Genomic DNA, 16,636 nt, shown 5'->3' on the forward strand with positions numbered 1-16,636 from the left:
GAGAACTAGAGCCTGACTGTTGTGAATTCTGGCTGCGTTGGGAAAATCCAGAGCCTTTTGCGTATTTAGAGTGGCTCCTAGATAGCTTTGAGTAGTTGCAGGTTGGAGATGTGAATTTAACACATTAACTGTGAATCCCAGTCGATGTAGTAACAGAATTGTTCTGTGGGTGTTTTGGAGACATTTTGGATATGTGCTGACTTTGATGATTCAGACATGGATGTGTTGTATTCTTAGGTGAGCAGCAAATACCGCCAGACACTTTAAGACTCTGGGGGCAGTGGTGACTACGAACAAGAGTACATTGAACTGGAAATATTGACCCACTGCCACAAATCTGAGAAATTTGCGAAGAGAGGGATAGATTGGAATATGGAAGTAGGCGACCTTTAAGTTGAATGTCAACAGAAATTCACCCTGTTACAGAAGTGGTAGTATTTGCTGTAGTTTCACTCATGTAAAAATAGTCTGACTGTAAGTAAAGGGATAGTTCTCTGAGGTCCAATATAGGTCTGAGAGAACCATCCTTTTAAGAAGTAAAAGGAGTACATGCCCGACCCGTGGTGTTTTAATGATAAGGGCTCAATAGCCCTTTTAGAAAGAGAGACTGAACTGTTTGTTTTAGGAGGTGTAAGTGATCCGGAGAGAGTTTGTGTGACCTTGGGGAATGTTTGGAGGAGGTAACCAGAACGGATAATTTCTAGTACTCACTTGCCTGTTGTTATGGAATGCCAGATGGGTAGGAAATTCTAAAGACGTCACCGACAGGTGTTAAATGGACGGGGCAAGTGTAGTGAAGTCACTGTTTTGAGTTGGGAGGGGATGCATATGTGTTTGAGCCTCTACCTCTGCCACTGCTATATCCACCTCTGAAGTAACCCCTAGAGGGAGAGGGTTGGTTATTACCCTTGTACGTGGTGGTGGCAGTCTCTGAGGAGGTATTTTTAGACCCTCCGCGGTAGAAAGAGCACAGAAAGGAACCACGTGCTTCAGTCAATTGAAGGGCTCCCATGGATTTGGCCACTTCAGTATTTATTTTAATTTTTTCTAGAGTGGAATCTACGGCCGGCCCAAAGAGGTGTTCTTTGTTAAAGGGTGTGATCAGGAAGGTAGTCTAGACCACAGGTTTAAAACCGGATATGTGTAGCCAGGTGTGCATTCTTAGAAGGACGCTGGTGTTTACAGCTCTAGCAGCTGTGTCTGCAGCATCTAAGGAGCACCTGATAGCATTATTTGAAATAAGCTGTCCCTCCCTCACTAATTCCTGCGCCTTAGCTTCGTGTTCATCGGGCAGATATATGAGCAACTTCTCCATCTCGTCCCAATACACCCTGCCAAATCTAACGAGCAGCGTTTGCGTGTTAGAGATGCGCCAGAAGTTTGCTGCCTAAGATGTCACCCTTTTTCCCGAAGCTTCAAGAAGCTTGGATTCTTTATCTGGTGGTGGAGCATCACCTGTAATTTGGGAATTGGCCCTTTTTCTTGCGTTGGACACCACTTGGAAGTCCAATGGTAACTGTCCCTTTATGTACAGTGGGTCAGATGGTGCTGGCTTGTACTTTTTATCTACCCTATGGGTAAGGATATGGGCCCTGACTGGGTCAATAAATATGTCATCAACAAGCCTGATCATACTTCTGAGCATAGGGAGTGTGTGTGATGACTTTTGTGTGCTGCTAAGGGTTTCAAAAAGGAAATCCTCTTCAAGGGATTCTTTGTGCAGCTGTACCCCATGATAGTTGGCAACTCTACCTAGTAGGTCAATGTAACCTACACTGTCGTCCGGTGGAGAGGGCTTGGTAGGGGCACTGGTCAGGATCATTGCCTGTGGGCAAATTGATGTTGTAGTCGTCCCAGGGGTCTGGAGGTAGTGGCTGATAATCTCCATCCCCATCTCCATTATCCTGATTGTCAGGTGTTTGTGGTGAGTGTTCAGGTGAAATTGGCAAAGGTTGAAAATGATGAGAAGTAGGTAATGGAAGCGTAGGGGGAAGAGGAGAAGGGGAAGGGTTAGTCCCGACACTTCTTGTTTTTAAAGGAATGTAGTATTCTTCTTCTGATGCAGTTGTCCGTTTCAAAGAGAGTTTGGTGGTAATATGTCCAGTTTTTGGATTAATGTGGAGCACTTCAGTTTCGCGTCCGTTTTGACAGGCGGAGCGTCGAAAAGGTGCTTTTTGGTGATTTTGGCAGATCCGGTTGTTTCAGTGCCGAATGCTTCGGTGCCAGTGTTTTAGGCGTTGGCGTTTTCGGATCCGAAGTGTGCTTCAATCCCGAAGGGGGTGGTTTGGAACCAGGCTATGGCTTCGATCCAGAAGGTTTGGGCTTGGTGTCCGATTTGGCATGAGGCTTTTCAGAGGTGGAAGCCTTTTTTGTATGCTTCGGTGCCGAGCCTGAAGGCGCAATCAACACACAGTGCCCACACCACAATTACTCATTACCTGTTTTCAAAGGGTAAGAAACCAATTTATTGTCACTTCCCTAGACAGCGTTACTTTGTGTCGATTATTTTATATCTTTTTCATATTTGCAAAAACTCCTAACAGAAAAGAAGACAATAAATTCAAATATTTACAAGGCTAAATAGACTCTGTACATACATTAAAGACAAACATTATTTACACATTAGAAAACATTTCAACATCAAGCATTACAAAAAAATGATGATAATTATATCACAAACAACAATTCTTACAATCAATTAATGAGAAAAACTAAGTTTGGGGGGGAAAATAAGTAACTCAATGACTTATAGACGCTTGAATACTGGACCAGCCGGTCCTAGTATCCTAAAAATGGCAAATTATTTCTCCCAAATAACACTGCCGACGCGTTTCAAGACCAGGCGCAAAATCAGTGGTCTTTCATCAGGGCTGTGGATTCTTTGTATCTGCAAGATGCAAAGACATTGTTTTACTTAACCTAGCATGTGGATTCCTTATTTCCATACAATGGCTACAAACAGTTCTAGGCTACATACCAATTCTGTTTGAAGGAGGACTTCGTGGAGGGTCTAGCGATGGTTCTCTTGCTAATTAATGTGGCCGAACAGAGAGGCCTAAAAAGATTTTTTAAGGATGTGTGTAAGTTGCAATTTTTCTCCGCTCGTTTCTCTAATAACGAAAACAGATCAAACAGAGGGGGAAGCGTACCTTATTCATAAGGAACTGCCGGGTTGCGGCGGGTTCAATTGTGCGGCGTAACCATCAAGGTTGGATCTACAACATGAGGGAAATTTGCGTTACTAGCGAGGCAGCGTACACCCAGTGTGTCACGGTAGGTAAAATCTACCAATCAAGGAAATTAGCCTACCTTCATTCGTTTTCTTGTTTTAAAATGAAAGGAGAGCCACTATCACCGTCATGTTAGAAACAAAACACGACCTTAGCGGTATGTTCAATCGTGTAGCGGCACAAGTTTAGCGCTTAGTAAAGCAGTCTGATAAATTACCTGCTACTCTGCCACTGCTCGATAATGCTGGGGTCTGGTTTCTCTCAGTAAAGATGGCCGCCGCTGTTTCCTGTTTGTTTTATGCTCAAACTTGAGCAGAGCATTCTGGGATTGTGGTCCCTGTTATTAAAACAGCTAACAAATGCACTGAGAAGGCGCGCAAAAGAGTGTCCAATTAATGGCACATAAGCCCGATCAAACTTGTGTTTAATAAAAGGCAAATTGGTGCTTAACCCAGTATTTATTGGAACTAGTGTAGCTATTGATACAAAGTGTGACTCTAGCAGCCTGCAATTATTACAACTTTCAAAAGACCTCTCAAGGCCAGGGACCAAGTATAAAGTTGAAGATGAAGTTGAAGATGAAGTTGCTTCAGGAAGCAACTCAAGACCTGGCTGTTCGAGCAGTAGCAGATCCCCCTCCCCCAGCGCCGTGAGACCCACTGGGTAAGTAGTGCGCTATATAAATGCTATGATTGATTGATTATCGGTTACATGAAATAGATCACAAAAACCAAAGGACAAACCAGGGATGTCAAACCGATGCAAGTCAGGACAAATGGGTTCCTTAAATTTGTTTACATGTGCGCTATCTCAGACAGGTTGTTGAGGCCAGTCTGTGCTGTGTTAAAATCAGGTAGGCCTGTTTCTGTAACAGAACGCGCTCGACGTCATGGCATTTGGATTTAGAATTTATGGTGTACAGTACAGACCATTTGAACTCTTGTTCATTGTGGCCTTTTTCGCAAAAGTGCTCAACCATTGGAGCAGACATGACTTGTTTCTTGATACTTGAACGGTGCTGGCTAATTCTTTGGTTCACTTGTTGGCTAGTTTTTCCAATATAAATTAACTGGCACAGACATAATACCATGTACACAACATTCTTGGTTCTGCAATTAGAGAACTCTTTGTGTCTCCACTTGGTGCCTTGATGGACGAACTCATCGCCTTCAATTGTGCTGGAACAAGCGACGCAGTTGCCACACTTGTGGTGGCCCTCAATCAGCTTAAGATTCCATTGCGCCAATAGATCGCTTTTGGGCTTAGGGATGACTATGTCAGCCCGAATGAGTTCTTGGCCAAAAATGCGATTCTTTCTGTAGGCAAAAATGGGTTTGGGGAACGGGCAGTTCAACCCCTCCAAAAGGTGCCAGTTCTTTAGCACAGCTTGTCATAGTTTACGTGTGTCAGGGCAGAAGGTTGTAACGCATACAAGTTTACTCAAGGGTGTGCGCTGTTTGGTTTGCAACAGGCATTCTCTAGGCGTATATTTCGCGCGCTTGAGAGAATGTTTAAGAAGCTTCCTAGGGTAATCCCGGTCTTGCATGTCACAGCACAACGCTCGTGCGTGGCGCTTGTAGTCTTGTACATCAGAGCTATTGAGCCTAATTCTTAGTAATTGCCCATAAGGCAGATTTGCTTTTAAACTGCGCGGGTGTGAACTGCTGTGGTGTAAGATGGTGTTCCTGTCGGTGTCTTTCTTAAACAACGATGTTACCAACCGTCCGTCTTCGCATCTTAGCTCAATGTCTAAAAAGGTCATGCGGCTAGAACTATTCTCTCTTGAAAATTTTATGTCTCTGTGCCTTGTATTAAGCCATCCGTGAAAGGCCATTAAGTCGGTCTGGCTCCCCTGCCACAGGAGCCAGACGTCGTCTATGTACCGGTGCCACTGTATAATTTGTTACCTGAAAGGGTGGTTGGTGTCAACGAACTTTTCTTCATACTGCGCCATGAAGAGCACAGCCATTTCTGGGGCATAAGGACATTCCATGGCGGTGCCCTTCACTTGCATGTGGCAGGGCATCAGAAACATGGTCTTAGTGCTGACTGGGGCCCAAGGAAAATTTCAACAATGGTTCTTTCTGGGGCCCAAGGGCACGGGTTGGCCCAGGGACGACTTCTTGGGCTGAGGTGGATCTTGGGGCAAGGGAGGATCTACTAATGGTACGTTGCCCTTTCGTGATGTCTTCCTCCTCATTAGAGCCAGATTTTGATATGGAGATTGGTTCTTGTGGCTCCACGGCTCCTATGGCACCCTCAACCTCTTGGTCTGATTGTTTTCCAAAAAGGTGCGGAATGGAGCTTGCGTGTTGGCTCTACATGTCGCAACGTCGAACCAGACGGTCGCGAAGTGTCTTCTTGGAACAGAAAGCCTTGCAAAAGTCACAGTCTTGTTCATTGTGCTCGGGAGACAAGCACAGGCTGCACACTTTGTATGAGTCGGTGCACGGAAACTTCGAGTGGCACCAAGCGCAGAATATAAATTGAGTCCGTTCCATCAACTGCATGGTGAACCGACGAAGGTAGGCCCGATGGCCTTCCATGAGCTTCCTGATCGAAGAAGTTTTAATAGTTGTGACGGGGAGAATGGAAAGACGTATCGAAAATAATACCATCAAGGTTGAGTGTCTTGCGCACCAAGGGAATCCGAAGAACAGTGTAGAACCGGAGCACAACAATTCACGTCCGTACCCGATGGCGGAAAAAAACTAACACTGGAGTCTATCTCCATGCACACTATCACCAAAAGGAGGAGTAACCTACCTCGATACTGGAAAATACTTTTTTGAAGATAAACAAACTGCAAACATCCGGACCCAACACTAGATGGCATTAGTATGCAAAGCATGTGATCTACAGCTCAGATGCCTCGAACATAGTGTTATCGATTCAAAGGTAAGCACTCAGTTGTGGGAGTTGATATTCTGGGGTTAGACTCAGGGGTCCCCAGGGTCACGGATGTACTTTTGTTACACCTGCAGCAGCACTAGGGCAGCCGGGTGCAGAGTGCTGAGGCCCAGTATTATCCAATGGGGGATAGGGGGCCTCCGGTTGGTGGCTGCTTATGAGCAGGCCGCAAGATTGTGGGAGAAAAGCTCCTGGACTTAAGCTCAGGACAAAACCAAAGGTGCACCCTCAGCTGCACTAGGGTGGCCGGGTGCAGAGTGCCGTTTTGGGATCGGGTGCAATGTTACTTTCAATGGTGTTTCTATGGTTTGCAAGCACACTGTAGGCTCGGGGACGAAGGTCTTCTGGAAGTGACCACCATTTGGAGAGCTAAGTTGGGATGCTGGGCATTGGCTAGACACAGTGGGTTGGGCCATCCAAGGCCGTGGGACATCGGGTGCAGGGGTGTCTTTTAGGATCGGATCTTCTTACCAGCTCCTGGTTGCGGTTGGGAGGACCTTCTGGATTTAGGCTGCATGCGTCGGCTGGAGGTTTGAGATGGGACAGGGATCTTGGGTCAGGATCGCCGGGGAGACCACCTTGTGGTGTTGGGCCACTTGAACTCAGGCCGTTGGAGGCGGGGGCAGAATGGTGCAGGCTCGCAGATTTCGCCGGAGCTGGAGTCTGTGGGTTAACAAATCTGGCATTCACGGAAGGCAGTCTTTTCTTTGGATGGCAGGGCAGGGCAGGACCTTTATGTTCTTGAGGTTGCAGGACCCACAGGAGTTTTGCTTCGGCAGGTTCGAGGTAGGGACATGCCGGTAGGGCAGAAGCCATGTCAGTGGGTGTCCTCCTCCTCTTAGCTTCGGCACGGCTGTTCAGTCCTTCTTTTCTTTTAGTGTTTCTTGTCTGAGAAGGCAAGGTTGGGGTGCTCCCTAAATACTAGATTTACGGGCATTTCAGGTTAGTAAAGGTTGGGACCAATGGGTCCCTTCCTTGGGGTGGGTACACCCCCTATTATGCCACTCCCCATTGGGAGGGGGGCATATGGCTCACTATAGTTGGCTAGGGTCCCTCATCTGTACGATGGCATGGATTGAGTGCTGTGCTTCACCTCCCCCACCTGAGGGGTAGGGTTGGCAAAGGTGGGCACAAATCTCTTCCTCACTTGTGACTCATGCCGATTTTCCCGTCAAATGTGGGGGTGAGAACCGGTGGGGGCTAGTTCCTGAAAGCAGCAAAATGCCTGGGGAAGCTCATAAAGGTGGCAGGCCTTTGAAGCTTCCCCTTCCTGGACCCTGCCAATCCTGGGGGAGGAGGCACCTCGTCCCAGGATGTGCATTGTTTCAGGCCTCCGAGAGCAGCAGGCTCTCGAACGAGGGGTCCAGAAACATGTCTGGTGGCAGCAGCTGAAAGCAGCCACTCAGCCTGGACACTAGTAGTAGGTTGTTTTTTTAGAGGGCATCTCTAAGATGCCCAATGTGTGCATTTTTCATTAAACCCACAATGGTATCAGAGTGGGTTTAATGTGAGGAGAAGTTTGATACCAAACGTCTCAGTTTTCAGAGCAGTCATTATGGTTCTGTGAAGTTTGTAATGACAAACTCCCAGCACCATATACTGTTAATGGCAGCACTACACTTACAGTGCCTAGGGATGGCCTTAGACACTGCAGGGGTACAGGGCTCATGCACCTGTACCCTCACCACTGTTATAGTGCACCCAACTAGAGGACTGACTGATCTATGCCAGGGCAGTGGGTTGTAGGCACGGCACACTGTGCCATGTCGACACTTCACTTTGTTCCACACCAAAACAAGCAGCCTGCAAAGGCAGTGTGTGAGTGTAAATGTTCAGGACTTCTCACGGTGGCACAATAAGTACTGCAGCCCTTACAGGCGTTTCCTGGTCACAGTGCCCTGAATACTTAGGGTACCATATACAGGGGTTGACCTGTGGCCAGAGAGTGCCAATTGGGTTTTGTCTTCAAGGCAGTTTTAGGGAAAGCACATGTTTCACTGATTGGCAGGAGCTTAGGGCACCCTCAGTCAAAGTACATCAACAGTTTAGCAAAAAGTGGGCAAACCATGCAGAATGAGGGCACTTTCTCACACCATACAAAAAAGAGGCATTGCCTTACAAAAGGTCAGGCAGAACATCAGTCCTTTCAGTCTGGTCCCGGAGACCCTGGGTGTAGCCAATCATTTCATTTATTGTCATCAAGGTGGAGGGAGGCAGGAATGTTTCTAAGTGCGTGTTTAATAATACTTCTCAATGAAGTAATTTAACATGATGTAGGTGAAATGCTTCCACATTTTAAATAACACACTGTGAATTTACCTGGATTGAACAAGGATCATCACAAAGAGGCACCTGCACATGTGATACGCTATGCCAGTCGGAGAGATTGTAGCAAAAGAGGTGTGACTCAGCCAGTTTCCAAGGCAGTTAGCGTGTTATAATTCTTTGCCACAATTTAAAAAGCACATGAGAAAAGCTTCTCAAGATGGACCACAATCTAAGCAGGCCTGGGCATAGTTTGAAGAGTTTTGCTACGCAGAACTCTGCAAAGTTACCAAAAAAACCTCCACGAAGTTCCACGAGGGTAGGAATTTGAACGCCAGCTCACGCTCGCGAACTTACCGTTCGCGAACGTATTGTTTGCGAGTGGGGGAAAAACTCCACTACACATCGCAAAGCGAAGTTTTCTGCACTCCGCAAGCACGGAGTGCAGAAAACTCTGCAAACTCCACGAAGGTCAATGCCCAGGCATAATTCCAAGTGCACTCCGAGGCTGCTACTCAATCCTTGACAAAGTACTAGAGCATCATACTCAGGGGCTGGCAAAAGCAGTGTGCAAGTCTTGGGCTGTATATATTAACTTATAATGAGCTAATGAGAAACACACTATATTATTGACTGCATTCAGCCAATTAGAACCAGTGGTGCTGGAGCAATTGTCTGAGGGGTTAGGAATGCGGGTCTTGCCATCAAAGTTACATCACTGAAGTCTTAAGTATTATGAAAAATCCAAGTGCCACACAAAGAACAAGTATAGGAAATGAGCCATGCACATGAATGCAGAGATACAAGTGTGGTATATAGCCGGCCGGTGGTGCATTTTGGAGCAAACGCTCACAAATAAATGACTAAAGTATTATGTGCTAGCTCACTGTCATTTACAAACAGCAAATTTTTCACAGAAATGGCCACAAAATTTCCCACTGACAATCAGTTGTACTGATAAAACCATATAATGTACAAATGCTAATGCACAATTTCAGAATATATTTATCATTGCACATCACCAAGTGTTTCGATTTGTTTTGATGGCATTAAAATGTTTGTTTCCATCACATTTCTAAAAAGTGCTTTCCTAAATGCTGACATATTTTGAAATATTTGTACAGTGAATTTACCAGGTATTTAAATGTGTTTAGAAAAACTGGCATCTACAGCCCTTCTTTTCATACTCTCAGCACCACAGCACGATTGTCAGACAGCTCATTTAGCAAAATCCACTAACTTTGCAGTAAGAGAATGAAATGTTAACACCACTCTTTAAGACAAAATAAGCATCAATTAGTAAAGAGACATCGAGACATTGCACTTTTGCCTTTGAACAGAAAGCAAATGTGACAAGATAAAACAAAGTTTAAAAGCACAGATTTTGCTTTCACTTTCTGAAGGAACAGAACATCTGTACTTTGCCAGCCCCACATCACTCGCCAGAAAGGGCCAGTAGGCTCTAAAACTAGTTCACCCGAATTAAAATGGACTCACAAAGGCAAGTGGGCTCACAGATGGTTTGAGGTATATTCTGTAAAAGTTAAGTCACATTTATTTATCACACAATTTGCAAAACCTTAAAATTTAAATGTACCTTTTGCCATTTTTCCAGTTGTTTTGTTACATAACCTCGCTCATTTAAGTAGGAAAATCCCTTTGGAATGGACAAGAATCTGAGAATGTAATATCAAATAATTGATTAAATACAATAAGCAAACGTCAATGATAATTTAATTCTTTAAGTGATTTTAGAAATAGCTATGTTCACCTGAGTAGCAGCAGCAAACCTTTATCTCCTAGATGAGAGAGGGCTGGTTTCATCTGGATGAGGGCATGCAGATTTGCCTAATAAAGAAGAAAAAATATTATTCTCATTGTTTATGCACATGTTTAAACTCTGAAATATTCTCCATGTCTTTATGAACTCCATACAACCAATTGCTGACAATAATTAACTTGCAACAATTTGAGAAAAACTATCACTAAAGGTAACAGATACCTATTATCTGCAACTGGGTGTTATTTCCTAATATTGGCTTTAGGCACTGGATCTGACCACCTGATACTTTAACACAAACTTAAGATCATTACAGATGAGACCAGTTTATTATGTAAAGAGTACTTTATTTAGTGATTAAATTGTCTAAATATGAAAAAACATCAGCTCATGCAGGTTGTCAAATGCAACTTCACACTGATTTCTGGACTCAATAGTACAGTTGAGGTTAATCAGAAACATTTGTCATTACAAGCATTGTTATATGATCACAGAGCAGTATATTTGAATAATGTCTCCTTAAGGTTCAGTTTCTGAAACAGTATTTTAAAAAGGAAATCCCTATTTTGTTTGCACAGTGATTCCAAGTGGCTAACATATATAAAAAATGCTACAACATGAAATGCAAATGCAAAAACAACAGTTGATGGACAGAATGCAGAACACCCCAGTACAGAGATCCGAGCCTAAATCCATCGTTTTTTTGATCACCACACCAACCCAGTTCAGACATGGCCATATGCAAATCAGCATTGACCCTGTGCCTCATGCGAACAGTCCAGCCCGAACTGGCAAGCCATATCTTCCCTGGACCGGTACCAAGCTTCCTAGGACCGGTTTCTGGCTATCAGCCGTTATCAGCCAGGATAGCTTGACTCCAGTGGTGTAGAGAAAAGCAGGCAACATTTATAAAGAAATAACTGTGAAAGAAATGTGAGGGGGTGTGGCCAGCAGCATGGCTGAGTAAGACGCGCTTTTGCCGAGCTCTGGCGGAAAGCCTAATCCGACAAAGATTCTGGAGACCCGCAGGCCCGGAGACCACTTCTAATATCAGTGGACATGCCTCGTTGAGACCAGACGTTGACAATTGGGGGAAATAATTGTCTGAATGAGCCTTGAGGACCGAAATCCTGATTCGCCCTGATGCGGAGCGGGAGCCCAAGATGGCGCCACGGAAGAGCTGAGGGGAGCGAGAGGCAGACCTGGGTGCCAAGACCAGGGGTTGCGTAGCTGCGAGGAGACGAGGCTGAAGCAGTGAACGGGGCCACTTCCGAGCACCATCCGGTGCGGACAAGGTGAAGCTATATCCCCGGGGACATGGCTGGGGCGGACGAGGCACCGAGTGCCCAGGCGCGAGGCCCCCTCCCACTCCGGGAGTGGAGAGTGTGGCTGAGGCGGGGAGTGGCGACATCAAGAATGGCCTGCATGCGGAGGCGCTGTGAGGAGCACCGAATAGCGGAAAGGCCTTCGTACGAGGCGAGTGGAATGACCCTTAACCACAGCGAGGGGGCCGGGTCCAAACGGCGAGACAGCTTGCGGTAGAGAACGGCGCCAATGAGGATCTTGCCTGCGGAGACTGGAGAAGGGACCTAAACACTGGGTCCCCAGATTGCTGAGGTGAGGCCTGGCAGTGGACTCCACGCTGGGCTCGCCCTTCCTGTCCCAGGTTATCCTACTTCTCCCTGAACTTGTAGGGGAGCCCGAGATGATGCTGCGGAGGAGCTGAGGAGGAGTGGACGCGGTTGCCTGCATTAGGGGCCAAGGAGCTGTGGGGAACGTATGCGGGTGGGGTGAGCGGCGCCCCAAAGGCGTCCTCTGAAGTGGCCTGAGTGAGGTATTGACCATGGGGTTGCGGCTGGGATTGGCAGGATGCCCCCCCCCTAATCGGGGACTATCTGGTGCTACTGAGGCAAGAATCTGGGGCACAGAGCCGGGCCTAGTGGTGGAGGAGGCGCAGAGGCATCGACGAGTGGGACAGCCTACACAAGCTGCGGGCAGATCTGCTCTTCACTAGAGCGCACAGCTGTGATTGTGACTTGAAGCGGGGTGTAACGTGAGTTAGATAATTGTGGGTGGATGAGGGGAGCCGTGTGGGGAAGGCTCCGATCAGAGGAGGAGGGGGCTGGCGCCTGAAGACCGGGCTTGTGAGGTGCTGTGGTAAGGCCTGTTGGTGGACGGTAGCGCCAGGTTAGTGTCTCCAACGGTTACCCTGTCCATGGTTGTACCCCTCCACCCCCCCCCCCCCACCCCCCACCTCAGGGACCTCAGGAACCTAGCAGACAGGGTCACGGAAACAGAGACAAGGCTGGGTGACACTGAGGACTCAGTACATGACCTCCATAAAGGTATGAAGGAACACCAGTCCTCTCAAAGAATTACTGTGGAGGGTGGACTATGTGGAAAACAGAGCAAGACGCAACAATCTCCGCTTCGTGGGCTTCAGCGAGGGAATTGAAGGGGCAAACATGCCGGAATTTCTTCACACCTGGTTACGGAGCACCTTCCAGAACGACAGCTTCTCGTCTTGTTTAGTCATAGAAAGGGCTCACAGGGCGCAGGTGGCCAGACCCACTGTGGGGGTGCAACCTAGGCCCGTGATACCGCGCTTTTTGAATTTCCTGGACAGGGACATGATACTTAGGTTGCCAGGAAGCTAGGGGAAATGCAACATGAAAACACTCGTATAATGATTTTCCCGGACTATAGCAGGGAAGTACAGAAACAGAGACGCACTTTTGACTCTGTCAAAGCCAAATTAAGAGAGCGCAAGATATAATGTATGCTGCTTTTCCCCACAAAACTTTAAGTCCTGTTTCTGGGTAAATCCCACTTCTTCCAGACACCGGAGGAGGCCTGGCAATGGTTGGAAGAGCACCCCCCCCCCCAGGACGAATGGAAAAACAGACACACGATGCGACTCCTTCAGACGGAGCCAGCGATCGGCCCTTGGACTCGCAACGATTGCTGAGACCCCGGCAACTACGAAAGGGTCGTACCGTAGAGGCCACCCCGTATGCCCCGAAGGGCACGGGCAGACGTCGATGACGCACAGGTGGATCGCTTGACTCCAGGGTCTCGGCGGGCACCCGCGAGCCATATTCCCCTGGACAGCCGCAGCCGGACAACGACATCGGAAATGAAACTGGAAATGCTGACCGACACTCCTCCTTTGGGGAGGAAGAGGTGGTGGGCCCCTCAATGCATCCCTTGGTGGCTGAAATACTGGCAATGGAACAAGAAACGTTAGCAGAGACCGGGGCATCTCAGAGTGATCCCCCGGATTTCCACCCGTGAACATGGGCCTGCCGGGTTGACCGTGGTTTGGACTACTGTGCTGGAGCATGCACGCTGAACACACATTCACTCTTTTTCTCCTTCTTTCTAGCTTTAATCACCTTTATTTTTCTTCTTTCTCCTTCTCCTCCTAGATTGATATCGGTGACGGACTGGAGATAACTTGGTGGCTGAGTTCCTTGTGGCCCCCCCCGGATATACAGTCCGAGTCTCTAACTTCACTTCTTCTTGACTTTGTCTCAATGGTTTTGGGACTGCTGCAGGAGTTGGAACTTGTGGCGTAAGTTGGGAAAGGGAGGGCGACAGACCTCCGCCTGCCCTAGAGTCCACTCCTCATCATTTTTGCCGGATATGGGTCATGAGGGAAGGGGAGGTGGGGAGGGAGAGGAGGAGAGGGGGGTTGCACTTATTTTATCGCCGGGCAGGTTTTGTTTCGTGTTTTAACTCGTGTTTTGCTGGGACACTGGTCACGGGACCGCATTGATAGGCGCACTCAATGTATAACCCTGCCGAGTTTATACTTGAACTGCACTACTCCATGGCTTCATTGACGGACCGTAGACTCCCCTCCTCCGAGGGTGCACTGGTAACTGGCCCCTACAAGGTTTTTATATGGAGCGTGAATGGCCTAGGGGACGAAATTAAAAGAGGTCTAGTGATGGCACACATTAAACGGGTGCACCCCGATATAGTCCTACTCCAGGAAACCCACGTTAAAGGAACTAAATGTGGGTTTCTTGCAGGAGGAGAATACAAGGTATTGGCATATGCGGGATACACGGCGGGCTCACGCGGAGTAGCTATCCTGATAAAGAAATCACCCCTTCACGGTGCTTCGGACCTGGACTCTCCCCGAGGGGACTTATGTAGGAGTATCAGGAAGGTGGGGGCAGCGGAGGGTCACAATAGCCTCAATATACGCTCCCCCAAAACTCCAGGCCAGGGACCTCTACAGACTGGCTGATATTCTGTTAGACACACCAGGCACATGGCACATCATAGGAGGTGACTTCAATGACGTCATGTCCATCCCCATGGACCCGATCGGGGATTCATACTGACCCTCCCCCCCAACGACTACGCCCCTGGCTAGGGCTATGACCACATTGGGCCTGACGGACGTGTGGCGGTGGCTAGACTCGGAGACCAGAAGCTACTCATATTATTCAGGGGCACATATGGTACACTTGAGACTGGACTATGTTTTCCTCCCCCGCCACGCACTCGGAGCGGAAGATGAAGCCGAGTACCTGGCGAGAGGGATTTCAGACCACTCGCCCCTTTTGGTTCGCCTAGGGCCAGCGGTGGAGGTTGGAGACTGGCAGCATGGGATCTACAGGATAATGAGATCATGCAGGGCCTGAGGGCTGACACGCAAGTGTACTTTGCAAAAAATGTGGCCTCGGTGCAGTCGGGGGTTGTAGTGTGGAAGGCCTACAAAACAGTGCTCTGAGACAGGGCCCAAAATCGAATATATCATGGGGGAAGCGAAAAGTGCAAGAAGAACTTCATTCCCTGGAAACCCAAATACTAGAACAGCAATATATGTCGAAAGGGACCCACAGGTGCTCCGGCGCCTGACTGATATCCAACAGCAGTATAAATCCCTAGCAACAGATGAAGCCAAAGCACAGGCACTAGCGACTCTACACAGAGTGTATGACGTTGAGGACTAGTCCGGGAAGCTACTAGCATGGGTAAGCCACAAGGAGAGGGACGCTAGGTGGATAGAGGGCGTGGTCGAAGGGCAGAGGCAGTTGCAAAGGGGCGATGCCCAGATCGTTCAGACGTTTGCTTCCTACTTCAGGGAGTTCTACAAAGCCAGGGAATTGGGAGAGTCAGAAGTGATGATGGCTTACCTGACTACTATTCAAACCTCGATCTTGACAGACGAGGACAAGGAGACCCTCAAAGCAGACATATTGATCACCGAAATTAGAGAGGCAATAACCAGAAGACTCCGTCCAAGGAAGTCCCCGGACCCAAATGGACTCCCAGCTGAATTTTTCAAACAGGGAGCCGATCTGTTGACGGCCCACCTGTTAGCGCTGTTTAAGGATGCAACCCAAGAGGGCATCCTCCCACTTGACCTGTGGACGGCCCCGATCATACCCATATGTAAACATGCCAGGCCTCCCGAAGGACTGTGCATCATACCGACCAATCTCCCTCCTGAATGTGGATGCTAAGTTGCTGGCGACGATCTTGGCCCTTCGACTGCGCCAGGTGATTTCAGACCTGGTGCACCAGGACCAGACAGGATTCCTGCCAGACAGGGCGACTAGGCAAAATTTGAGACGGACCAATAATTAGCTCCTGGTGGTGAAGGGACGGGAAGATCTGCATAAGTTCCTCTCCCTTGAAGCTGAAAAAGCGTTTGACGCTGTACATTGGCCCTCTCTGGAGGCAGCTCTGTTTAAGTTTGGCGTCGGCCCTAACTTCAGGAAATGGGTAGGACTTCTATATGCAGACCCCAGGGCCCGGGTTAAGGTGAATGGGATCCTATCTGAAGACTTTCCTATTTGGAGTGGCAGCCGACAGGGATGCCCTCTATCTCCGCTACTATTTGCCCTCACCATCGAAATAGTGGCCTGTGATGTCCGGCAGACAGAGGAGATAAGGGGATTTCAAATATCGCAGTCCGACACGCAAAAAAAACAAATCTCACTATATGCGGATGATATTCTGCTGTATGTTGCCCAACCGGCCACTACGGTCCACGCACTGTTCAGGCTCCTGGGCAGATATGGCTCCTCGGGATACACGATAAACTGGCATAAGTCAGTCCTGTATAGCCCACGACAGGAGGAAATGTTGCCCTCTCTGCCTGGGGCCCCCCAGGTCATGTAGACAGGGTTCACGTACCTGGGGATCTACCTGACCATGGACAGAAACAGTTCTTATCCAAAAAATGTCCAGCGAGTAATTGCAAATTTTGTGGACGATGCCCTCAGATGGAAGGCTCTTCCCCTCACGATATTAGGCCGAGCCGCAATGTTTAAAATGATTACGTTGTCTCGTTTCCTGTATGCCCTACAAAATGAATACTTTCCCCTCCCCAGACAGACGCTCAAGGTGATAAATGCGGAGCTGCGGTCTCTGCTGTGGTTGGAAAAGCAACCGAGGATAGCCCTTGACACGCTTCAAAGAAATCAGT

General features: G+C 48.0%; 1 protein-coding gene across 2 annotated transcripts in view; it reads right to left on the reverse strand.

The window, feature by feature from the left end:
* RICTOR (RPTOR independent companion of MTOR complex 2) overlaps positions 1-16,636 on the reverse strand; it is a 1,569,237-nt gene that overhangs the window by 843,040 nt on the left and 709,561 nt on the right. For both annotated transcript variants that reach the window (XM_086960557.1, XM_086960556.1), the window contains exons 24-25: positions 10,177-10,253; positions 10,003-10,081 (exon numbers count right to left, since the gene is read on the reverse strand). In XM_086960557.1, coding sequence (XP_086816683.1) covers positions 10,003-10,081; positions 10,177-10,253 — 156 coding nt within the window. The remainder of the gene's footprint in view (positions 1-10,002; positions 10,082-10,176; positions 10,254-16,636) is intronic.

Source organism: Lissotriton vulgaris, chromosome 3_1 (assembly GCF_964263255.1).
Source record: "Lissotriton vulgaris chromosome 3_1, aLisVul1.2, whole genome shotgun sequence".
NCBI lineage: Eukaryota > Metazoa > Chordata > Amphibia > Caudata > Salamandridae > Lissotriton > Lissotriton vulgaris.